This window comes from Electrophorus electricus, chromosome 14 (assembly GCF_041902795.1).
Source record: "Electrophorus electricus isolate QZ-2024a chromosome 14, ASM4190279v1, whole genome shotgun sequence".
NCBI classification, from domain to species: domain Eukaryota; kingdom Metazoa; phylum Chordata; class Actinopteri; order Gymnotiformes; family Gymnotidae; genus Electrophorus; species Electrophorus electricus.
Window position 1 is genome coordinate 4,821,514 of NC_137510.1, and position 25,987 is coordinate 4,847,500.

Here is a 25,987-nt window from a genome sequence, read left to right on the forward strand (position 1 = left end):
ACACACACCATCAGAAAGCAGAGATTCTCTGTCTCATAGCCAGTCAGTGGTCACCTCACGCACTGGTTTCCCGGCACTAGTAGAAATATAATGCATCATTAGGTGTACGTCCAGCGCAGAGGGAATATGGAGGCGGTTCAGCCTAGAGGGAAGCTTTTGAACAGTTGTCCTTGTTTCTGCTTAAAGTCTGACTCCAAACATTGTCCTTAAGTCAATTCTTTAATCCACACACATCTCAGCATAATAAATCCACACCAGGATGGTATGCCACGTTCATGTCTTATCTTTGAAAAAGTGCGAGTTAAATAAACCAGATACGTTTGGAAAATTCATTAAGGGACAGTTGCATTCAGGAAATTCATTGTTTGGTTTCATTCAGGGGATTCATTAAGTTCTGTTACATTTAGGGAATTAATTATAGTCTTTTATCTGGACACTGATTGAGCCAGTCCATGTATTCAGTCTAAATCCTTTCAGCCTATCTCATGTGTCCTGAAAATCCTTTCAGCCTATCATATGTGTCCTGTAAGGTGGCCTTACAACAATGCCAATCCACATCCTAACCTACAACACAACTATATAATTTTTAATATAACGATATTCAAATACATAATAATCAGCCTACATCTCACATTGCCGAATATTCACGTGTCACTGCAGTTTTGTATCATCACTACACACTGCTTCACCATAGCAACGTGTGCTGTCTAAGGTTTGGGTTTCATCCCGAGGCAAAGGGCCAGCTCGTTCTTCTGGATCTTTCCGTCTTTATTAGTGTCACAGTGGCGCAGAAGCACGACCCGGAACTGATCCAGCTCAGGCCCGCTGATGCTGGGCTGAGAAAGAGAGAGAGGGCCAGAGACAGCGAAAGGGAGGTGACAGAGAGAGAAGGAGTTAAATGAGAAACATAATTAGATTCATGGCCACAGCCTCTGGAACACCTGTACCGATGCTTAATATTCACACGCATACACACCATTCGCACAGGAGAAGGGTTAGATTATTCAAGCTACACACTCTAGATTTAGCTCTATAATGATTAACTGGCTGTTAGTGTTGTATTAGCCTTAAGTCCACTCACCCTGACCAGCTCCATCATGTCTTTGACAAATCCATCCACCTCCGGACCTTCGAGAGCACCTGTCTTACTCTGAAAGAACAGTGATCTCTTTACATGACTGTCTGGCTGCAAAGTGGGCGAGTGTTAAGTAAAACCTTCTGCACACTCCAGGCTTGATCAATTAAAAATAGCCAAGGTTTTTTTGTTTTTTTGGTTGGTGGTTTCACTGGGTTTAATCACAGCACTTTAAAGGAGTTTCATTCGCAGCTCCTCGCTTGGTCAGCCGTGAGAGACACGCCCCTGGACGGGGCGTGAACGCACTGTCAACTGGCAAAAAGTGGAAACGCCCCCACCGCGTAGGACACCCAGGCAAACCCTGCGCCGCCTTCGGGACACTTACGACATCATAATGGGCGAAGATCTTCTCGAAGTCTCGCTTCCTCTCAGCTTGGCTGTTCGCCTGAATGGGGTGGAGATGGGTGGGGCAGCGCAACGGGGTGGGGGGCAGACACAAGGGAAATGCGTTGGAGATGAGCACGTCTGGTCAAATTTCTGAGAGGTATGCATGTGTTGCGATATGTCAGGCAGATACAGACGTCTATCTTGAACTGTAACAGGAAGTTTTCCCGCAATGCCAAGATCCTGGAGGCAGAGCAATGCGATTACACCGCTGCTATCATTAAATGCATTAAGAAAGAAAACAACAATCCAGTATCTAAACTAGAACTGGCTGGTGAAAATGACTTTTAATATTATTTGGGATCAAATCTCTCAGTCCCCTAACACAGAACAATGCATTTTCCTGCTTTGAGCTTTCAGTATCTCAACAGAGAAAACAAACAAGAAGAGTAAATAAAGGAAAATTAGCAAACAGCTTTCCTACCAATTTGCATCTTTTCACTGATGAAACATTAATATTCATGAACATTAATAAACATTACTCATCTCTTTTGTGATCTCTGTTGTTTTTGTTTTTTGTGATATTCGGGCTCATTTTGCAACAATATACATATAGTACTTTCATCATTCTTCCAATGTCAATCCACAAAACCCAGAGAAAGAAAAGCACCAATGTGCACAATGTGTACACACACACACACACACACACACACACACACAGTGGTAGGTTTAGAACACATCTTACCGGGCCAAATCATTGAGATCCAACCGGCCATCTTTGTTTTTGTCAAATATGTTCATCTGTAGAAAAAAAAGGAATAACAGCACTCTATATTATAAGAGTACATGTTATAATACGCATATGATCGGTTTTGCTGCCCACGCTGCACAGGCCGCTAACCGCATCTTCCCAACACACAGCCCGTCACTGAACCCATCCACCTTCGCCTCTCATCATGTGCCCATGAGCCAGGGCCTCTCTCTGGGGAGTAAGCGCGCCTGGGAGGGGCCAGGCCCTGGACTGAGTGGCTGCCTCCAAACGTTCGCGTTGGTGCAGCAAAGCTGGGGATTATTTAGCAGCTCCAGAGATGGAGCAGCATGATCAGGTGCCATGCACCACCCTCCGATCTAACCTTGCTCCACCCACCCAGCTGCCGTCGTGACGCGTACGTACCCCTCCCCCCTCCACACACACTCTCCATTTTTCTCTCTACCTCACAGACAAACACAGAAGGAAAAGGTACACCATCAGACTCCATAATAAAATAAGGTTGGGTGGGTCTTCAGCAGCACGGTCTGTAGGAAAATGGAAGGTGATGGTTTCCTCTTATTTTGTTCCTGTTCTACAACACGCTGGGTATGAAAAGAAACCATGACCATGAAGTTAAAGAGAACTTCACACCTGCCACATTTAATACCTGTATCTTTATCTCTGCTCTGAAATGGGGTTGTACATAAAACGTCCTGTGACTTCTATACTACAGGTGGCAAGTACGTTCTGCAGTTAATCCTGACAGCTGTCTGGGTTTAAACCGAATGGCCTAACTGTCCATCTACCGTGGGTCACACACAAATTCCTGCTGAAATTGACAGATTAATGACGGAAAGAAGAGAGAGGAGTTTTAAGGAGCCTCCTGCAGCGAACGAGAACAGGGTGCGCAGGACGCGACTCGCGGCTACCAGCAGCGCGCCGGCGTACTCGCCGACAGTCGTATATGTCGGCACAAAATGTAAATCACTAGACGAGAACGTCAATCGTCACGCGCTCACTTTGAAAGGCTCACGTCAACACAGGCGACCGTCGACCGTCGTGCACTGCTGCAGATGGCAGCTCTGGAAGAGCATTTAACAGCCTTCACGTTCAAAGAAATCACCCAGCCTAGCTTACAATTCTCTGATCAGATGAGAGAGGAAAGATACCCTCTCACGTAACTCTTATCCCACTAGTAGAAAGGTTCCCAGTGAATATCTGGGTGACTCGTTTAGTAAGAGGAGTTCCCAGAGAGCATCACTAAATGACAGGAAACATCCAGACCAGGGTTACGATAGCATGAAGACAACCATTGCAGGGTTACCATAGTATCAGTTACCATAGCATCGGTGTACTCGTCCAACTTGTTAGAGGGCAGATTCTTTTTGTGCTGTTTAAACAGTTCCTGCAGGAAGTTCTGCAACAACAACAACATCAACTTTTGAAATTCCTTTTAAAAAATTAGAAATCTCTACTACTTTAGCAATGTCTTGCATTTGTCAAATAAATAAATAAATAACAGTTTGTCATGTTTTCAGATGATCTACAGCTAACCAGTTTGGTATTTGATTGCAATCAAACATTTCTAGCAAGTGGATAATTGGTTGGATAATTTGGCTGAAAGTGCAGTCATATCCTGACTACTGAAAGTGATGTTAGTCCCCTTAACTAAACTACAGGAAGGATTCTGGCGAAAGAACCTCCAATGCCATGATAACCCCTAACGTCATGTCAGATAAAAGCTCCCCAACACAATATCGACTGACTTTGCCTCTTCGGGTTTGGGGAAAAGTTTTGGGTGAGGTCAGAGCGAGGTTAGGGGGAGGCACTGGGCCGTGACTAAGCGTTCCCTGGGAACCTTGGAAAAAGTTGTGGCAAGGCATTACTAGCACGAGAGGGGAACTTAAAGAAAAGTCCACAAGGGACGCATTTTCATGCAACACACAGGGGACGTAGTGTAATGCAACACTCCTATAGAGCTTTACATTACTTTATAATGGTTTAGTCTGTTCAAGGAAAGGATGCATGAACTACTGATTTTCCATGGCTTTGTTTGAAATAGCCTACTTCATACTGTACACTGCATAACGCACTCAGTATATACTGAGTACTGCATACTGGACCCCATAGTAGCATGCACTACAGTATCCAGTATGTGACAAACACATACCATATTATGAACGTTCCGCCCACTTGCGAAAGATTTTCTACAACCGCTACACGATGGATGCGGTACATCATGAAGACAGCTATGGCTGGAATAGTATGCCATCTGGGGCTCTTTTGTGTACTCGAAACTTTTATTTCGTTCGCACACGGCATGCTGATTTTGGGCCCTGTCATTACGCAAGTAGTAACGTAGTAGGCTATTTCGAACCCAGAGCAATCTATGCTGTGACAGAGATGACATGTTTGATCACATTCAGTGACGTCTGAAATGAATGAGTACAGCAGCTGCCATGTAACAACCTTCAGTTCCAGTGCCGAAATGTACCCGCTGCTGTCGGCATCATACTTTCTCCAGATCTACGGTGAAAAAAAGGAAGTAGCATCATCCACATGCTATACCGATCGAGCCAGACAAGCCGTTGGCCCTGCAGCTGCTGCGTCTGCAAGGTTAGCATTAGCACTGCTGACGAGGAGGAAGAGAAGAAGGGGGCGGGGCTTCACCTTCATGAACTCCACGCTGCTGTCCAGAGGAGCCTCTCGGTGGAATATCAACAGGAAGTTCTCATCCTCCGGCAAGATCATATTAGCCAGCTAAAGCACGCAAGAACCCAAAGCACAGACACAAACAACAATATGAAGTACAAAAGGGCACATAGGAAGCACTGTCACAAGTGAATGGTCAGTGTCACTGAAATGAATTCCAGCGCCAGCCCTGGGGCCAGACCTTTTCCTTGAGTAGGTCTTCTTATCATCTGGTGCACATTATCTCTCAAGCTAAATGTTTTAAATGCAGATTAAGAAGCCTCAGTGTTGCAGAAACAGGTAGGTACTGGAGGACCAAACTCTTCACAAAGGACATTTCACTGACTGAAGAAGAGACGGTCACCAGGCAACAAGCCCACCATCCATTTCCCCACCCCCAACAGTCTGATAACAGTCACCCTCTGCTGGTAAACCCCCAAAACAACCCCTAACTCAGCAAACGTGGTTCAGAAACACAAACATCTTTGCGTTTCACATATTCATACTGAATTGCTGCATTGTTTAGGAGCCAATACTTATGTAACAACAAGAACAGTGTATGCCACCCACAACCACCTGCACCTCCAGGACTCGGAGCCGCTCTTCAGACAGCGGTTCTGACCCGATGACACACTTGTGTCCTTTCCTGTTAGTCCTGCCCTCGGTAGGGTCATGAACAGCAAAGAGAGACATATTTGCAATTACATATTGGCTCTGAAGCATAACTCAGAGAGATGGAGTGAGAAGGAGACAGAGAATTGTCCTGTTTGCATTGTCCTGTTGGCTTAATTACATTTGTCCTCCATTACACTTGGCATATGATCAGCACTATTCACCATGCCAGTGGTTCTAGCACATATCTCATAACCACAGCCAAGAGCCCATCGCGGCAGGAATATAGAGAGAGCCCTCTGGAGCTTCTCCCACGTCTGCCCTTCAGCCTCTTCCATAATAACCATCTGCACTTTATCAGCCAGGCTTTTTTATTAAGCCCCGCTCATGGCTGGTACGCAGACACAGATCTCCATGGTCTTTTGGGTTGGGTTTCGGGTGTTGCTTACCCTGTTGCTTCCAACAAATGAAACTGACTGCACATTCCCGTTAAGGGACGCACAGCTGCATCACCAGATGAAAGAACCTCGCCATGGGTGTTAGCGTTGGTAGGATGTTTGTGTTTACATACATCGGAATATCAAAGACCAATGCAACGCCAGTTGCTGTGAGACCCATGGTAATGTTTGGAACTGACACCTTTTCTCAGGTATGCAAATAGGCATGAGAGACTTTACAGAATGCCAAACAGCTACAGACAGCTACAGACTACATAAAGACCTGCTATTTCGTGAGACATCTGAGGGTGTCATTACAAACTAATCATGCACTTTGTCTGCTAATTGAGACCATACAGATGATGACTGTTTAATTAAGACTGTTTAATTCTGCATATATATGTCATCATCTGTATGGTGGTCTCAATTATATATAAATGCAGAATTATACAGTCTTAATTAAACAGTTAAGACTGTTAACTGGGACCTATACTTCTGGACTGTATTATTACTGGGTCTTTCTGATGCTTATTTCAATAGGAGATCTGTTAGAACAGTGATCACCAACACTTCTCTGGCAGCCCTACCTACCTGTTAAGCTCAGATACAATGTAAACTCTAACAACACCCCCCCACACACACACAAAAACAAACAAACAAACAAACCTCATCCAGCTAGTCTCTGTTGAGACTATGTTATGATACTTTGTGTTTGACGTCACGGACACGGAGGGAATGTAAGAGACACGGTTATTTAGGAAATGGCTACGGAAGTCTGCTCATACAGGTAGAGGGGCGCCATCGCCAGCCATCACTTCCTACAGATGATGGGGTTCTTCTTCTGGGAAATCTAGCAGGAAGCTCTAAAAGATCCTTTAGACGGCCAACTCCGGTTAGTGTTCCAAGTTTGAATAAAGCTATTTCTCAGAAAGACAGTTCCTGACGTGGGCATTTTTAGACTGTAGAACCAAAAATGGGATCTATGGGGTTTGGCGCCGTCTCCAGTCCCTTCAAACATTTCATAGCATTGACACTGCAATGCACTACAGCAGACCTTTTTATTTGCTGACATTAGTCACAGTGTTAGCACATCATTAGATGACATGATTTCTACATGACCAACAGCATCACGGCAGTGTCTAGGTTTTAGTTCCAACCAATCAAGCAGCAGCAGAAACTCATGTGACTAATAAGCTGTTAGAATACCGATGGAAGTAGGACTATTACATGTGCTGTGCTTGGCTCAGATGAAAACCTACGTTCTCGGCAGTCTCCTGCAGATAAGCTTGAAGGCCCCTGTAACATGACGTTTGTGACCCATTGGCAGAGTGTCCTCTGTCCTGTTTTGGTTTAAGAGTTGCTGTTTAGAAGGTGAGGATGTGAAAGGGAGGGACACACCTCCTGGATCTGCAGGCGTCCGTCGGTAGTTACATCATAGGCAGACATGAATCTGGTCTTCAGCTGCTGCACCTTCTCCTCGGTTATCTTATCCTGAACAAGCAGGAACGACCAGCCAGTTACCATGACCACTTATCCTTTGTTTACACCTCTCTCTCTCTCTCTCTCTCTCTCTCTCACACACACACACACACACACACACACACACACACACACACACACAGACACTTGTATGTCACAAGAAGCAGAAGCCACTAAGAGGACTGGGCATCTCCAGCCCTGTAGGGCCCACAGCGCTGCACTGTTTATTGCACTGCACAATTAAGTGTACTCTTCAGTGCACTCCTCAGTTAAATGTACTGTTCAGTGCAATCTCAGTTAAGTGCGATGCTTAAGTGCACGGCACAGCACCTTCTGCCACTGCTGGTGAAGGAGTATCCTTGCCCTGAACATTTTAGAGATCTCCCTGCTCTAACGGTACCATGCAAAGGCTTTGTTAGCCAACTAATTAATTAAGCCACGTGTTACAGCAGGGAGAACTGCAAATGTGCTGTGCACAGGGAACGTTGGCTGAGTGCATAAACCTGCTTTAGCACACCCAAGATCACATACTACATAGTACAAACTACTGTTACCATTTCATGAGTACTTACTGAGAGGCGTGCTTTAGACGCTGTACTGAGTCAGTGCATTTGGTGTAACGTTAGTAAGATGAAATGACTTAAGATGGCAGGAAATCTGATTGATGTACTCTTTAAACATACAGTTTAGTATGGTAACATACAATCTGGATGCAGTCAAATTTATCCCACAGAAAGCTTGCTCTTTAGCTGAGTCAAGTCAGGTGCGTTGGAGCAGGAAGAAACACTTAAATGCAGAGCTTTTGCTTTCCAAGCCTAAGTGTACGTTGCGGGTACTGAGAATATAGGTCATCACACACTCAAAAGTGCTATCTATTTCAAATCTAACCAAGACGAACTTCCTGAAGCTCTTTATAGTGTTACTTCCTATTAAAAAGTGTGAAGGTTATGCACATCCCTCAAGAAAATTCAGCGATGCATAATTGCGTGTTTTGCACCATTACTGCATTTGACCGAACTGCTCGGTATTCTGTAGCAAAGTTGTAGTAAACAGGTTAAAATGTCGCATTAACGACACAACTTTGGAACACAAGTTTTTACAACCACAAGAAGGGCAGACGCTATTTCCCCCCGCAGATTCTGGGTATTACCAGAATCAGTACGTCAACGGGTCCTTATAGAGGACTGAGCGAGCGAGCGAGCGCACCCGAACTCAAGTTTTATTTATCGGAGGTGCATGTCAGGGGGAAAAAAACCATAGTTATCTGTGCATAGGCTGGGCTATACATACCCCGGGACCCAATTTTGCCATCATATGACGAAAAAAGTCGTCCAACTCCTTTCCTTCAATGTAGCCATTATCTGAAACACAGTTGTTTATAAATAATTTTGCAAGCGTCAGCAGCTAAGCAATTTGAAATTCATTACACCCATTTCAAAACGTGCGCAAAACAAGGCGTGACGAAACTTTTAAATATTATGTTTGCTGTATTTACGGACGTGTTGCGAATAATCTTCCTCGTATTAGGTAGCTGAAATGGTCACTCGTCCTCACCGTCTGCGTCAAAGTGTTGCCAGATCTGCATAAATCCAGCAGCGTCTAAATTATCAAAAGCGCAGTCCATTTCTCAAGTCGGAGCTGAAGTCAGCTAACGCTCTTCACAGACGGAGGGGAATGGTGCGGCACTACCGCAAGACCACCGCTTTTGACTGACGTACGGTGCAACCCTAAACCCCACCTCTTTTTTTTCTCTCTGCACCTTTTTCTCTCTCACGTTTATCATGAAGAATAAACTCTTTTCATTTTCGAAACACCCCAATCATAAAAACGTAGCAAAGCGAGCGTCAAAATGCATTTACGGTCACCCAGGGTCACTTCCACTATCTCAGATGACAATAGTAATCCGAATACCATAAATTTTACGAAAACCCCCGAACAGTCTTATTTGATTCATCTTTTTAGAAGAATGTTTTCTAATGTTTTAGACACAATTGCAATTTCTTTACTTTTCTACATTTTGCTCATTAAGAAAATCTGCACCCGTATTACTTGCCCGGTTACATATCGCCACCATGTGGGGGAAATGCGATCGTGGTTCGTGGTTAAAGGATCAGTGAAAGATTTAGAGGCCTCTAGCGCTGAGACCGCATCGAGAAGCCACAATATGTTAAGCGAGTGGGTTTATTTTAGATTTCATTTAGTTTCATCATCAATAAAACTATAGGTTTTAGCTTCTATTATAGAGAATATTATTGTTACTTGTTCTGCACTGTAGTACCACATTTGCTAACATTATTGCTACTTTCCATGTCGACATAAGGTTACATTATCAATATTAAAAAGCGTTTTTATCCTAGACCGTTAGCCTGATTGATAGTTATGATGTAGCATGATTTTATTTTTCCTGTTTGCACTGTTAAACACCAAATAGAATCCTGTTTTTTATGTTATTGCACATTTGGTCAAAATGTTCGTCATCTGTATGCTGATCTCGGTTACGTCACCGGGATTTATAGGTCCAAATACGAAAAAGGTTATTTGTAACTATGCCCATGTCTGTTTTAGCTAACAGACTTCTAGATTGGTATGATAACGCAGCTTTCAGACAGAAAGCAGGCAACTTTGGGGTTATTCTGAAAACATTTGTCCACCATCAGCGCTTTCCATTCACACCAGTGTTCCTCGCCATTTCATTTTGCTTCATGTTTTCAGTTACTTTCTTTTACTTCCATTTTAATTGATTTCGCTTCTTTGACGAGGCTTTACCCTATCTCACTGGTTCTTCTTTCTACATGTTGAAAGCGGTGCAACACCAAATTCAAGCTGTCGCATCAACGTCAAAATGCAAAAGGAATTGTCTAGTGCCAGTGCCTTGTTTGTCCTTTTGGGGCTACTGTAGGAAAAATACCTTTGTAGATACGAAGGCCTCATTCTAAGCTAATAAAAACACGATGAGTCGTGTTTACAAGTTATTATACACTAATGAAAACATGGGTTTGTGTGTTATGTTCCATTTCTGCTAGCAGATCACCAAAGATCTTACACACTTTAACATCCGCACTTAACATTCAGAACTCAAATAGGGGAAGGCCACATTTGTACACTTGTAGCACACCAGTCAAAGGTTATAAGGTCTAACGTGAACTTCAAAGACAATAATAAAGATGGAAAATCAGTTTTAATCAGATTGGTAGAAATATATCCAAACAGAAACGTCCACAAACGTATAGGACGCGTGAGCGAAGCATGTTAGCGATTGATCACCGAAGGTTAAAATACTGCATGATAACAATGAGCGAACCAAACACATATGCAGTATTTTTTTTTAAATAATACAGGATTTCATTATATATTAACACTGATAAATCACACTTATTTCATTACGTTTGTCCTTACCCTTGAAGACAAAAAAAAAAAACCCAACCCAAACACTAAATCATTGTGCCAAGCAGTGTGCAATAACAAAATTAATTAAAAACTGTTTTGCGTTGTATCAACAAAATATACATCCTAATAAAGAGGACGAGCCAGATGTATTGGATTAAAAAAGCTCCACCAACCACCCTTCAGAATAAATTATGTACCTATACAAATCCCATCCAATCTTTTTTTCAGTAGTGTGCTTAGTACCTTATCAATATAAGATCTGTGTACGCATGTGTCATGCACATGTTAACATTTTTCCATGTCTCCCTGTGTGTACACACACACACACACACACACAATACACAAACATTTGAAAGCACATTATTTACATTCACACATGGACCTCACATGGGTCTAGCGGCAGAATGAGCCACTGAGGTGCAGAAAAAGGGGGGGGGGGGTGATTTGCATCAAATTAGATTTTAAAAATGGTATGTGCTATAAAGTAAAATTAGAAGAGAAAACCAACTGGATGCTAGCGCTACAAAAAGAGCAGTAAAACAGAGGAACTAGAGGTGGGGGGTGGGGGGTGGGGGGGGGTCTGGACTCGAAGAGGATTCTGACGCTGGTCTGACATCTGTCTGGGATGACCTGGGACGACCATGCAATATTGTACCCGGATAAACAGTCCCGCAATGGCAAGCCCAGGGAACGCACAGTCGGAATCCAGTCAACACAGGCATGTGAGGTCTGATCTCACGTCAAAGAGTCAACAAAGGCTTGTGAGATCTGATCTCACGTCAAAGAGTCTGATGTGAAATAAATCGTGCTCCTATGACTTCACTTTAAATGTGTTTGTAGTACAGTCGTCCCAGGGACGTACGTGCGGTGTCCGAGATGCTCTCAGTGTCTTGCTCTGGATGGTCGCGGCGCAGTAAGGAAGAATGCTAAGGCACAAGGCAGATGGAAGCATCTTGTTAAGTGGCATTGAAGGCCCTGCTCTTAGAGTAAACCACATGGGTTTGACACAGTGAGGTGGAGGGGAAAAAACAGCTTGATCATGGGATCCTTTTAACAGTACTTCAGCCCTAGTTATTATAAACGAGAACATTAAGACTCCCTAGAGCAAGACACATCATACGGACACGTCATTCAGACGCCCTGGGTTCTGGGCCAGGGAAAAGGTCGGATCTGGATGTACACAAGAATGACGTGTGTGGGAACACACACACATAGGTGCAGTTACATGCACGCATGTACACACGTGCACGCTCTCACACACACACACACACACACACACACACACACACACACACAATGTGTGGGGTCTGAATTATGAACCCTGGATTGGGGAGGGGCTGACATCTTAAACAGGTTGAATGGGTGACGTGTGCATGCGTGCGAGCGCGCGCTCTCTCTCTCTCTCTCTCTTTCTCTCTCTCTCTCTTTTTCCATGTCTCATATAAAAATAAAATCTTTATCCCCGTCCTCTCCAGAGTCGGCTGATCTGCAGGCATGGCTGGAGTCCTTCTCCTTCTCTTTGGCTCCGCTGTCGGATCGCTCCTTGAACTTCGACCCATTATCTTCCGAGCTTGGCTGACCTGCCGCGGGGGTCCGCAGCCCATCGGACGTGGGCAACGCCCTTGCTGTGGGAGAGAGGTGTGGGGAAAAAAAACCCTTCAAAACAGAGCCCCCTAGTGCCGTCCGCCATGACTGCACATCATCGTTGAAATGACATATAGATGAAAGATGAAAGTGTCACAGCAACACAATAAAACCAGCAACTGGTGCCATCTAATTACACGTACTGTCAGAACTGTCAGCATGGAGGAGAACTAAGCCAGTGCTAATGATGTGTTGTCGGAGCACTCGATAGGGGCCCTTGGCTTTGTTTAAGGTTTTAACAGCATTGGAGCCCATCAGCTAAAGGTTGCCATCCCAGTTTCCGCAGATGTTCCCTACTTAATGCGCCTACTGATCAGACTGAGCACATACAATGGAACAGACACACACAAAGGAAACAGACTCATTTTAAATATGAAGCTGAAGCTAGCAGATGCTTTCCAGCTAACACCGAGGCCACTGCCAAGTTAAACACTTACTGTTCATTCTGTTACTGTGAAATGCATTTCTATTATGTCTGGACTGATAACTAAATAAATGCATATATAAACAGGTACTCAGTGTTGTTTGGAAAGATGCCAGAGAGAGAAGCATGATTCACCACTGGTAAACGCTTCAACGAATCTGGCTTCCTGCCAGCACACTACATTACCCAGCTGCCTGATGATGGAGAACTCAAAAGGTGAGAGGTGAAAACGTCTAACCGGGCCGTGAGAGAGAGGTCTTGTGCGCTTGCTCGCTCTCTTCCTCCGGGTTTGGTAGCGAGCCCTCGGGTTCGTGTTTGAAGACGCTAGCGTCTGCCGCCGCAGTCACTGCAGAGAGGAGCAGTGGGCTCTTTAGCCCCACCTAGTGGATCGGCTTGCTTCTACACAGCCTCTCCCGCTGGCCTCTGTAATACTGTGCTTCTGGTCATGTGCGTATTTATCTTAGACTTATCTATTGGTTTATTGATTGACCGATTGATTGAGAGGGTCTGATTAGTATTTCCAAAGGTAGGTATGTATTTTTGCAATGAAAGTACTACTTTAATTAAGCAGTATCACTTTGTACTTCAAGTGCTGATTTTGTCAGAACAACAAAACACACACTAAATGTGTCTCACTAGAAGTCACATTTCTACAAAGTCGCTACGACCACGAGTGATCCGAAAGCAGAAAATCGGAGGTGAAGGAGTAGGGTGTGACCTCTTCCTGCCTCCCTCTGTTCATGCAGAGAAGGCTTGTGGGATCAGAACCCCTCATGACACTGCGGGAAAGGGGAGGGGGCAAAACGACTGTGCAAGGCCGGGCCGGACCGGTCAAAGCAGGAGGACCAAAAGCCAACCGGAGACAGGTGGGCGGGTTTTTGGAATGACGCGGGACGAGAGTGGCAGACGCACGCTGATCAAACCAGGCTAGACACACAACAACGTGCATGGAGGGAAACAAAGAAAACAAACGCCAAAATACACCAACACTCGCGAGCAAACGATATGAGAATGATGAGACGTTCTAAAAAAGGGATCATCATGCATCCGACACGCGAATGCTGCGAAACGTCTGCCACAAGAATTGACTGCAGGTCACGAGATGTTTCTCCTCCCAGACCATAATGGCAGGTGAGTTAATGAGGGGAAAGTCTTCAGGAACACATGGACACTGAAGCAGTACTGTCTGTGAGTGTGTGTGTGTGTGTGTGTGCGCGCAAGTGTGCGCACGCACGTGTTCACAAGCCCACCTTCCTGAGCAGACTTAGGACCCGAGCTGCCCTGTGGTGACCCGGAGTTGCCATCTCTGTCCAAAGGGGATTTCCGAAGGGTGGACGTCAGAGCTGGAGATTTCGGACCTCCAGCGGGAGACTCTGAGCCCTCTTCTGGGAGAGGAATACAATAAGAGGGAATATATGAACAACTAAGCTTCAATCATTAATTAAATTTAACAAGGAAAATAAGAACAACAGTGCTGATATCCTTTCCATCTGACCATCTTATTATTCCACAAATGAAGACAAAGTAAACAGACATTTATGGTTTTTTGTTGCTTATGTTAATGTGGTTCCGTTAATGCTCCTCTCAGATTCCCCTGGTTAGACGCGATGGCCGACACCAGCAGACTACAGTCTGTGTGCGTCAGGCTCCCGGCTGGTGTGGTTGGCGTGGTTGGCTTGCTTACCTATGCTGCGGCAACTACTGGAACGGGGTTTCTGTGGGATGGCGGGTCGAGCCGCCAAGGCTGGCTTGGAGACCTGTGGAGGGGGCTTGGGGCACGTGGAGGTCGGGCCCGCGCCCCTGGACCTGGGGGCGGTCTCAGGCTTGCCGTCGGCCCCGCCCCGGGCCACCTTCTCCGGGGAGCATACGCCACAGCCACCCTCAGCCTTGGACACACCTGGACAGAAAAGGGTTGAAAGTTCTTTAAGGCTTTACAAGATGATGTGCATTAACAGCACAAATGTTACAGGACATTATGTGACGTTAAAAGTACATTAGAGCACTTAAAAGCACTTTGCTGTCTGTCTACGCCTATTGGATGTCTCTGGGAGGGCATTTTCCCCCAACCTCACTTTTGAAGCACCCCCCCCCCTCTCTCTCTCCAGTTTCTCTCTCTCACTCATACAGACACACAGGAACGCAATAAAGATCTTTTTTTAAATTGTGAAAAGAGCATTCAATCATTTTTAAAGCTACACATTTTCATTTTATGTTTTCCTTAGCATGGTCTGCCTCAAGTTTGTGCTCTGTGCTCATTAGTTTGTTCCCCTTGCTCTATCAAGGTCATATGTGCAATTCCTCGTATTTACTTCTAAGTGATTCTAATGACAATCCTCGCTCTTAAAAGAGCAGATCTTTGGCAAGCACCTACATTTCATGAACACTCTTCACTAACGCTTCACTACTACATCAACACTCTTAAAAGCCTGTGCCGTTTACTCTGCTGAAGGACTCTATCCCAGAATAAGGAGCATTTAGAGAGGAGTGGGAGTTGGTTTACCAGGTGAGGGCTTTGTCTGGTTCTTTACAGGTGGAGGACGTTTGTTTTGCGTCTCATTAAGCTGTTAAAACAAGCCAGACGACGTTTACGGCACCTGAAACGTCGGGCTCGGGTTCAGAAAGGCTCAGACACTCTTACCTGACAGAGGAGCTTCTGTCTTGTCCGAACACGATGAGGAGTCTGAGACCTGGAAGAGATCAGAAAAGTTAGTTATAGTCGCGCTGCTAAAGGCTGTTTGGGGGCACTACCTCACTTTTCTTTTATCCGTTGTGCCTCACAGCTATGAGTGGGAAATTCGGGGGGCGGGGGCGGTTTCTTTCAACTGCATCCCGCCAGTGGAAAACATGCTAAAAGCGGACCACAGCGCAGAGCGGGTACGGCTCTCCATAAATCATCCATGGCCATTACACACTGGTGCAAAGACAGGTTACATAAACGGGTTATTAGTTCCGTCACGTCGTGTCAGCAATTAGTCACGGTACTTTTTTTTTTTACTTTAAAAACACATTCTGTCACAGATTACTGATTAACTATTAACATTTTACTCATCAGAAAGCTACGAAAGGTTATTAAGTTAATTAAAAGACCCAGATCACACCTCGGGTGGGAACAGAAAGCATGGTACACATTTTCAACCCTTCAATAAAAGGCGACATTTTGTGCCGATGTGGTGGGATGACATGGGAACATATCGCTTGATTAGAACAATTTAAAACTTTAGACTTTCTTGAGAAGAAAGTAAAAAGGAGTATGTGATCCTTGTTAAGTTGTAACGAGACCTTTTGTCTGTAATGGAATGGCATACAGCTTTTGCATCTTGGTTAAATAGCGCCGTTACACATATTCCGTGTATTCTGTCAAAGTCCACTATAAGCATGCGATCAGAAACGACAGACGTTTTCAGTACAGACAGCACTCTACTTTCTTGTGTCTCTTGAACATTAATGTCATCACCAAAGTTCTTCAAGAATATAAAGTTATAATCCTCTTGAATCCAAATGTCACATTATCTGCTGGAGTGTTACACTGCCGGGCAAGCTGTCTGCAGAAGCCCGTTTGGCTCAGGAGACAACGTTTGCATCCAGTGGTGTACATTTCAAATCAAACAGGCCCAAACGAGGTTTCTACAGTATCACTGCACAAAAACACAGTCTGCATGTTGTCTCTGGGCCCATGACTAATCTGGGTGAGTGAGCTGTAGGCTACATTCTCACAGGCTGATATTTGAAATGTGTAATGACTGCCGCACTGAGATCTTTAATTAATTTTTCTAAGCAAGGAGTAACTCAGATTTTGTAACCAATCCATCTGGGAAGACAACGTTTCTCATCTCCGTCCATACTGACAGCTGGGAAGTGGAAACTACAGGCTTTGTCACAGAATGCACGCTTTTCGTAGTTTTAGACAATAGCGCAAGTTTACAAATAAGAAGTAGTGGCCATCACAGTGGCCATCAAGATGCAATAAGCAGAAAGAAATATCATCATAAACCAGTCCCACACCAGACACAGACAGGCCAAATCTCTACGTCTGGTGATATACCGCATTATTTCTAAATCATAAAACCACATTCACATGTGTATTGTTCCACAGGAATACAGAGACTGCTGGCCTCCAGAGCACATAACACAGAAACGTCTGAAAAGGTCATGTAAACGTGGCCAAAGGCCTAATAACACAAAAAGCATTACCGAAACAGTGCCAGCTCTAGGTGAAGTTAAAAAATGTAGCTGACGCAGACCAGTGGTGTGTCCCTACCGGCTTAATTTCACTGCCAAATATTGATTTTGTATTAAACATATTAAAAATATTAAAAGCTTCTCAAATGTGCTTAGGTGGTATACAGTGTAGGATGTTTAAGGTGTTTCCAGTTTCTCAGTAAGAGGTTTAGCAATAGGGCCAAGAGGGTACAGCATTACTAAAGCCTTATTTGATTTGATATTAAACAAATTCACTTAAACCTACTACAGAAGATGCTGCAAACCGTTCTTAATCTGGCATAATGCATTTAGTGTGGAATGTAGACTGCATTTTCATACAGCCACCACTTGGTGTCGCCATTTTGTCACCTTTGTTATGATGAGCTGGCTCTCAGCCTGATCCCTTCTCCTGGCTCAGCTCTTAAATGGTAATACACTCAAAACTTATGGACATTACTGACATTCAGCTGATCCCAGACCAGCCAAGACCCAAAATGCCACAGAACCACACACACCTTGTGAGAAGAGAAGGTGGCTCTCTTCTCCTGCTTGGCCTTCATCTCAGCCAGCAGGCCGCATCCCATCACCTGGACTCCATAGCGACGGCCGCCCTGCGGACTCCCCTCCGAGAGCTCCGAGTCGGCCGAGTCTGGGGTTTTCAGCTCCTCGGAGCGGTCCGAGCTGCTGCTGCGCTCAGGGGGGAAGCACTGTGACTTGGCCTTGACCTCGGGCGCAGGGCTCCGGGAGGACGGACGAGGGGACAGGGGCTCCTCCTGAGCCACGGGGGTCGCCTGGGTAGAGCCGGCAGCCGAGGCAGGGGGCTGGCTCTTCTCCTTGTCCTTATCCTTGTCCGACTTTCCGGAGCGGGACTTGATGAGGTTGAGGAAGCCGCCCTTGCGAGATTCACGCTTCCTCTCGCTGTCCTGGGAGTCGGAGCTCTTTAGGGATGGCCGTCTGTTTTTTGGGAGCAGAGAGACAGAGAGAGAGAGAGATTGAGAGAGAAAGATGGAGAAACAGAAACATTGAGCAAGACAGAGAGAGAGACTGATTTTATATATATGACAGAGATATAGAGAGAAAATGAGAGAAAAGAGCGACAGAATAGAAATGTGAACTGAGGAACCAGACGGCCTTTGTGTTTGACCGCTGAGTCGCACTCAGACTTTACATCAAACAGACTGATTGTATTTGGTTTAACTGTAAGCCCTCGTTATCAGACATGGCGGATTATTAGGTGTGCGTTAATAACATACTGACAGGCGTGGAAGACCCTGAAGCCAGCTCAGCCGGAACGGTACTCACTTGTCTATTCTGGTCACCCTCTTGGAGAAGAACTCATCCACGCCCTCGTCCACCCTTCCCATGAGGCCATTCTGCTCTCCATCCTGAGACGGCACGCTGCTGATCTGCTGTAAGAGCAAATAAAAAGTCATTAAAAATTCGTAGGGATGATTTGATTCGACTGGTTTACGAGAACTAAGCAGGCGAAGCTTCAAAGAGTTTCATAACACCGATATACATAGTTCCAACATGCCTAAACACACAAACCATTTTCCCTGCACTTCTGAAACTGGACACATGATTGTGAAGGAACATGGGAACACGACTGTGTCCCTGTCCAGACCTCCGTCCCCGTCGCAGTGTTCCTGTCCAGACCTCTGTCTCGACTCCCGTATGGGCTACAACCCAGACAATGAATAGGACCTATCCAAAAAGAAGGGATCTGGATGACAAGAACTTTCTGAAAGAGCTACCAAGCACCACTCACAGGAACCCTGCTGGACTGGGTCTTCTTGTTCCTCTTGGGCCGGAGCTTGGTGTAGTGATGGAGCTTCTTGGCCTCCTCGGACGGCAGCTCAACCACGCCCGCTGACAGCTTCTTCTCCAGCCTCGGAAGAGGCGCCAGGTCCTCCACGTGGATGGGCACGTTCTCCAGCGCCTTGTCCAGGTCGAACTCCATCTCTGCCCATGGAACACATCCGCGACGGTCATGAAAATGCGCTCGGGCAGGCACTCAGAAAACAACAAACGGGTGTCTCCACGTTCCAGCGATGCCCACATTATACCGGCGTGCACAGGCAGCACACACTCACCAAACGCATCACACGTTCACCGAACATGTCACGCACTCACCGAAAGCTCGGGACACGGGCCTCAACATTCGGCTGTGAATGCTCTTCCTTTTCGACTTCGGCGTCATCTGCAAGACATCGACCAAAAACAACACAATGATCACTGCGTCCAGCCTACGACTGCACCTACTACGTTACTGACAGAGCTATATCTGTGGCTAATATATTATTTGCCGATAAGGGCTATTTTTAATTTATTGTTATCGGTTCAATATTGGAGTTTTGGCAGACTGATAATTTTCCAGCCACAGACTTTCTTGTACCTGCAACAGTTTAAGGCATAAAAAGGTTAGAAAATACTGTAATGAAAGTTTAGAAAATAATGCAATGAGACCATTTTTGTTCCCCTGCTATGTATGTCGCAGATTCCCCCTCAACACTGCGGTTCCCGTGGCGCTGCATCATGTTTGTTTTGGTCATGGTCTGTTCACTTGGCGATGTTGCCATGCGGTTCTGTTTTGGTTCCTTCTCCGCTCTGTGCTCCCCCGTCTGCTTGGTCAGTTATTGTGGCTTTCTCAGTGTGTTTATCGCTGTTGGGTTTTCCAAGTGCACATCATCATCTCTGTGTCTCTCCTTATATTTTTTCTTTCATGTTCGATTCTGTTTTTTGGATGATGCTATCTGGTTACGTCTCCTTGACTCCCGGTTCTTCGACCAGACTGTGTTAAGGTTTCTGATTATGGGTGTGCCCAAAATTTGTTTTCCGGAAATGCCTCGCCTCTCTCTACGTTACAGAAAAACCGACCACCAAAGGAGGCAAGGAGTGAAGGATGTTCTGCTTCGTGGCTCTCTGTGGGTCACTGTAAGCTTCTCTGTGCTCTTGGGTTGTAGTTTGTTTGTTATGTCTCTGATTTGTTTCATTTTTGTTCATGTTTTCCTTATGCTATTTGGTTTTGTTTCCTGGCTTTTTGACCATGGACTGTGTAATGTGTAACAATTATGGATTCGGCCAAAATAAATGTTGCTTCTCTTCCCAAATGCATTCTGCACTGCCTTACGTTACAGTATATTTACAATAATTGTGATGTCTAATGTACCTGTGACATGGCCACACTAATCACCCATTTTTAGATCCATGTTCTTTTAACATGTCTCACTGCACTTAATATGCAGATTATAGTTTGAGCTTTAATATGCACGATAAAATGACTGCTTATCCATATCCTTATCGGCCACAAGGTGCTAATTTCTAGTTAATATATTGGGTCAAGAAATTCAGTACTGGGGAATCCCTTGAATTTCTTAACCTCTACAACAAGAGAACTTTAAACTATGAAAGTATTATATATACAGAAACAATCAATACAGTAACAAAACCGTAGTTTATATCTTAGTTTGCACCACCATACTCTCAAACTGCATCAATAATCAATTGCTCTGGTTTTTAAACACAGGGATCTCGTGCATATGCAGTTCTAATGGTAATTTTAACTCCTCGATGAGCGTCACACATGACTTGCATTCCCCCTACAGTTCTGCATCTCTCATCGTCTCTGAGCACCAGAGCACAACTGGGCTGCAAGAATACAACTGGGAGGTAAACAGTTATACTGGACAAGTACAATGTTACCTTCACGAAATACAATGGGAGAGTCTCTTGTCTCTCTCTCTCTCTCTCTCTCTCACACACACACACACACACACACACACACAAACTATATTATACTATGAAGTATACATGATCCAGGATTCACACACATGCTCTTCTTGGAGGCATTTGGTGTAGACCAGCTCTTTTGGTAACAATACTCTTGTCTGGCATGAGAAGCAGACGAGCATCCCTCCTTGCAACTTAACACTCGTAACCCTATACCCGTCTAACCCTACACCCGTAACACTCCTAACCCTACACCCGTAACCCGCGTAACTCTACACCCGTAACCCGCGTAACCCTACACCCGTAACCCGCGTAACCCTACACCCGTAACCGTACACCTGTAACCCTACACCCGTAACACGTGCAACCCTACACCTGTAACATGTGTAACCCTACATGCATAACCCTACACCCATAAGACACGTAACCCTACACCCGTAACACGCACAACCCTACACTCATAACACACGTAACCCTGCATCCATAACACGCATAACCCTACATCCGTAACACGCGTAACCCCACACGCATAACCCTACACCTGTAACACGCGCAACCCCACACCCGTAACACGCGTAACCCTACACCCGACTCCAGAATCAGCTCCTTCCAGCATCTCAGCACGGACAGATTTTTGATGTCAGATGTTAAAACGTAGCCGTGTGGAAAACAGGACCTGGTGCATGAGGATGAACGCTGATCATCAGAAGCCAAAGTTGCCAAAACAAAGCTTGGTGGGTTACACTGCCTGTTTTACACTACAGTATGAGAAAACTATTTTGCCAGCACAAGCGTCCACCTCCCAGGCTGGCCCAGGGAGGAGCACACTCTTACTGCTCTATTGTTTTGCTTCTCCTTTCATGTTCTTTAGATTCTATTCATATTTTTGAAGAAGTTGTTCTGATAACCATATATAATGTTCACTCTGTTTGATAGGCCAAGTGGAAACGTTACAAAAAAGAGGCTGTTACACACAGTGCCACACATAGATGCTAATGTGCTGAGGTGAGAGGTGGAGACTGCCTTGATTGTGCCTCACTCACATCTACTCTCACACACACACACACGCGCACCATGAGACCCCCTCCCGGCTGCTGTATTGATGGTAGAGAGATGGGAACTGGTGTGACCAAAGACTGTTATATGAAACTAAATAATCTCTCGACTTTCATCCATGAAGAGGGAGAAGGGCACCGAGTGCTCGGACACCGGATCCCAACACGGCCCCAACACCACCCCGCACCACCACGGCCCCACACCACCCCGCACCACCACCACCCTACATCACCCCGCACCACCACGGCCCCACACCACCCTGCACCACCATGGCCCCAACACCACCCCGGCCCCAACACCACCCGCACCACCATGGCCCCAACATCACCCCGCACCACCACGGCCCCACACCACCACCCTACACCACCCCGGCCCCAACACCACCCGCGCCACCATGGCCCCAACACCAACATGGCTTCATCATCATCCCACACCAACGCAGAAAGAGACCGAGAGAGCGGGATGGAGAAGGGGAGCAGAGCTTACAGCCACACTTCCAGGATGGACAGACCAACTGAGAAAAGGAGACAGAAGAGATCCTGAACAAGTTGGAGACAGAAAGCAAAAAAGAGAGGGAAAAGAGAGAGAGCAAGAGTGGGAGAGGGATATATTTATACAGAGAGAGAGAAAGAGGTGTGGATGTGTGATAGGGAGGGAGGCCGATTCTAAACAACAGTGGTCTTTGTTCTAATGTTTATACACGGGGAAGCAGAGAGGGAGAGAGAGTATGTGTGTGAGGTAAAAAGATAGGGGGATACTGACAGAGAGTAGAGAGGGGTGGAGAGAGAGAGTGTGTGGGTTAGAGAGAGAGAGAGAAAGTATGTGTGAGGTAAAAAGATGGGGGGATACTGACAGAGAGTAGAGAGGGGTGGAGAGAGAGAGTGTGTGGGTTAGAGAGAGAGAGAGAAAGTATGTGTGAGGTAAAAAGATGGGGGATACTGACAGAGAGTAGAGAGGGGTGGAGAGAGAGTGTGTGGGTTAGAGAGAGAGAGAGAAAGTATGTGTGAGGTAAAAAGATGGGGGATACTGACAGAGAGTAGAGAGGGGTGGAGAGAGAGAGTGTGTGGGTTAGAGAGAGAGAGAGAGAGAGACACACACGGAGGGGCAGCCAATACTTCACTGGTGCAGCATAGAATCTCAGTGAAGCAAAAGGTGAAAAAAGAAAAAAGAAGCTCAGTTTTTCCAGAAATGAAAGACAGAAAAAGGGAGATATATATATATATATGAGAGAGAGAAGATGGACCGGTAGAGAGAGAAACTGCACAATCAAAACAAAGCACATGTCACTGAAACCAAAACCAAACCTTTTCAGTGACCTCTTCAGTCACCAGTATGTCAATGCATGAACACAGACAGGTGAAGTGAGGGGAAACTGAGAGGCCAGAGGCCGTGATGAGGCACAGTGGACTTACGGTGGACTATTTGTACAGCCAAATTTACATTTACGGAATTTGGCAGACGTCCTTATCCAGAGCGACTTACAAAAGAATTCCACACAAGTGGACTGGACTCTGCCCTACTGGTAACAGAACTGCCACCTCTTAGAGACCAGGGTGGAATAAGCAGACAGCCGCGTAGCAACCAGGGACTCTGGGAATCATCAAGAGACCTCATATTGGGCCCCAATGAAAAATATTTATCCAATGTTCTAGTTTTTTTTTTAGGGCCCCTTTGAATTGACCTAACTGCCCATGTGCCAGGCCAGATATATACCTATGTATATCTAGAGCTGTTTCATCATTATATTTGTGGTCAAACATTTATTTACAATAGCTTTGGCGTAAGCCCATCGCATTTGCAAGCTCTGGCCAGTGACGTCAATGTGCCAACTGTTTCATGTACTGTATCTCGCTCACCTAATGTGACCCGACGATCACCAAGTCCGAACGCTTCTAAACATTAAACATTAGCAGTTTAAAAGCAGTTTTGGTTCCACTGGCAGTGCGGCTTACAGTCAGTAATGAGCCATCGCACACATGCTGGAAGTCAGTGCTCGGAATTATAGCAATTAATGAAAACGTCTGCACATTATACAAACATACAGTGTATGGTCACTGTTAATAACTCCTATTACAGTAATAGAAACACGCCATGAAAACCTTTAATTATGAAAAACAATCAGGCTGACCTCAGAGACGGCATGTTTATTATTACGTTATTAATCTAAAAGTATATTATGAGGTATTATGAGGTGAATGATTCAGAAACATTGGTAGGGGCTATTGTGTCTCGGTGTCAAACGAGCAGAGAACCCTGCGATACAACCTTCCGACCGCCACCTGCAGCAGACCGAGGCGCACACGTGTTAACCCTGCGCTTAAGATTCGGTCCCTGCGCCGTGATGGACAGCGGAAGAAAAGGATTTAGCCTGAAGGAGCCAAAGGAGAGACGAAGCATGCCGTTGCCGTCAGTCATGCGTGTGGCTCGGACAGCAGCAGACGGCATTAGCGCGCGTGAAAATTAGTGCCGGGCGAAAACGCTAGCTGGCTCGAGCATGGTGAGAAGCGATTGAACTAACAGAGAGAGTTAAGTGTTGTAGCGACTGTCTGTTACTCCTCCCATGGGCCTCACTCCAAATGTTCTTAAAATCAACAGAAACAAATTTATTTTAGCATTAAACACACATTAATCAGAACTAGTGGCCCTTGGCCAAAAGAATCTTGAGTAACAGTTGCTGTGAATACTGCATTTATAATGCATTATAAATGAGATGGCATATATAATTCTTTATAATGCCTGCCATAAACCTGTATAATTTCTCATTAGTAGCTGCAAAATTTGACTGACTAAATGTTATAGTTTATATATATTTTTTTAAGCATTCCAAAAGTTTGTCCACATTACTTAAGAAAATACTTGTTTAATGTCACTACTGTCACATGATTGAATACACAAAATATTAAGTTGTGTGTCCTGCTATCAATTTAGATGTGATTATCTCCTTTCATTAAAGCCTAAAAAGAGTACGCTCCAGAAAGTATCATGTATTCATATAACGTGTCATTTAACCCTGTAATGACCTGGTATACTCTATTATTTATGTTCATGTGTTAGATACTTTCATAAATAACTGGTCAAGGGAAATTTGAGAAACCAAAGCCGTCAGTTATAATGCATTATAACTCGGAATACATGAAGATGTTCTTAATGTTCTTAATAACAAATAATATAATGCTTTACTAAACCTAACGTCATAAAGTCATATACTCTTGCTTTATAAGGTGTGATGCATGGAGTTATAACTATTTCTAAGTAATTATGCAAGCTTACAGAAAACAAACTGCATTATAAACGCTTTCATAATGCCTTATGAATGCATTACTCATAAACTGCATTATAAAGCTTGTAGGATTGGTGCGTACCAGCACCACCTTTTAAGAGAAGGTGGGCGAGACTCACCATGCAGGTCTCCAGGTCGTCTAGCCGCTCGGCCTCCAGGGGCTCCGTGGCTCCCCGTTTGGATATCTTCACCTCGAGCACGTCTAGGTCCAGTGACTCCTGCAGCACCAGTGGTCGGCCTTTCCTCAGCAGGTGCTCCCCCTACAGGCAGACATGGGGAATGTCAACGTGCCAAAGTCCTTTAATGGCAAACACTGTTTCTCAAGAAACTTTATGTACTATACCAGAATCTGACAGATTATATATTTACTATACAAATAAAAGTACACATTCATTGTGTGGATGTTTAATTTGCAAATACATGTAAAAAACAAACAAAAAACCTTACTCTCACACCCATTTGGATATATTCATACTACATGCAGGTATTTTAAAATCAAGTTGAGTTTGCCTCCATATTGTAATTACATTTGACTTATAATACTCAGAAAGGTGCCAAATGGATGGAAAAGCAGCGATACGACAAAAGGTTCTACAGACGCTGGAAAACATCACTATGTAATTTCTCTCCTGACAGTAAACATGAAGCGATTCAGGACTTTCGAAGCACGCTCCCTTCATAACACTACTAATTAGCATCAAGAGCAGGACACTAATTGGAGTAAACAGGCTTAGCCAGGCCTGAAATTACACCATGCTGCCTTCTGACGAGCATCTCGTCAGGGAAGGCTTTTGTGCGCGAATAACAGGTCACGGACGGGTCTGTGTGCAGGACAGAA

At 45.0% G+C, this 25,987-nt stretch overlaps 2 protein-coding genes across 8 annotated transcripts in view; both read right to left on the reverse strand.

Annotated features, from left to right (window-relative positions):
* Positions 1 to 206: 206 nt before the first annotated feature.
* On the reverse strand, positions 207 to 9,139 carry scgn (secretagogin, EF-hand calcium binding protein). 2 transcript variants are annotated; one of them, XM_027025563.3, is made up of 11 exons: positions 8,984 to 9,139; positions 8,720 to 8,790; positions 7,349 to 7,441; positions 4,881 to 4,970; positions 4,680 to 4,736; positions 3,550 to 3,627; positions 2,205 to 2,260; positions 1,657 to 1,702; positions 1,461 to 1,520; positions 1,082 to 1,150; positions 207 to 836 (listed from the first exon to the last, which is right to left on the reverse strand). In XM_027025563.3, the coding sequence occupies exons 1-11, from the start codon at positions 9,051 to 9,053 to the stop codon at positions 708 to 710; spliced, it is 819 nt and encodes a 272-aa protein (XP_026881364.1). In that variant the 5' UTR covers positions 9,054 to 9,139; the 3' UTR covers positions 207 to 707. The 2 variants fall into 2 exon arrangements, with proteins under 2 accessions (XP_026881364.1, XP_081552883.1); XM_081696757.1 differs by having other exon boundaries at positions 8,929 to 9,067.
* A 1,449-nt stretch (positions 9,140 to 10,588) lies between these two features.
* LOC113587061 (F-actin-uncapping protein LRRC16A) overlaps positions 10,589 to 25,987 on the reverse strand; it is a 72,307-nt gene continuing 56,908 nt past the window's right edge. Inside the window, exons 29-38 of one of the 6 annotated variants that reach the window (XM_027025561.3) lie at positions 25,269 to 25,409; positions 19,218 to 19,284; positions 18,853 to 19,046; positions 18,387 to 18,490; positions 17,600 to 18,038; positions 15,523 to 15,571; positions 14,569 to 14,781; positions 14,135 to 14,269; positions 13,123 to 13,230; positions 10,589 to 12,441 (exon numbers count right to left, since the gene is read on the reverse strand). In XM_027025561.3, the coding sequence (XP_026881362.2) occupies positions 12,254 to 12,441; positions 13,123 to 13,230; positions 14,135 to 14,269; positions 14,569 to 14,781; positions 15,523 to 15,571; positions 17,600 to 18,038; positions 18,387 to 18,490; positions 18,853 to 19,046; positions 19,218 to 19,284; positions 25,269 to 25,409 (1,638 nt within the window). In that variant the 3' untranslated portion in view covers positions 10,589 to 12,253. Of the gene's footprint in view, positions 12,442 to 12,642; positions 12,779 to 13,070; positions 13,231 to 14,134; positions 14,270 to 14,568; positions 14,782 to 15,522; positions 15,572 to 17,599; positions 18,039 to 18,386; positions 18,494 to 18,852; positions 19,047 to 19,217; positions 19,285 to 25,268; positions 25,410 to 25,987 lie in introns of those variants that run through there. The other 5 variants (XM_027025560.3, XM_035530633.2, XM_081695957.1 and 2 more) reach the window with 5 other exon arrangements.

Coding starts and splice junctions, on each gene's coding strand:
- scgn (XM_027025563.3), bottom strand. CDS start 9,053: ATGGACTGCGCTTTTGATAATTTAGACGCTGCTGGATTTATGCAGATC. Junction 3,628..4,679: donor TTTCGGCACTGGAACTGAAG/GTTGTTACATGG, acceptor TTGTTGTTGCAG/AACTTCCTGCAGGAACTGTT. Junction 1,151..1,460: donor TCTTCGCCCATTATGATGTC/GTAAGTGTCCCG, acceptor CTGTTCTTTCAG/AGTAAGACAGGTGCTCTCGA.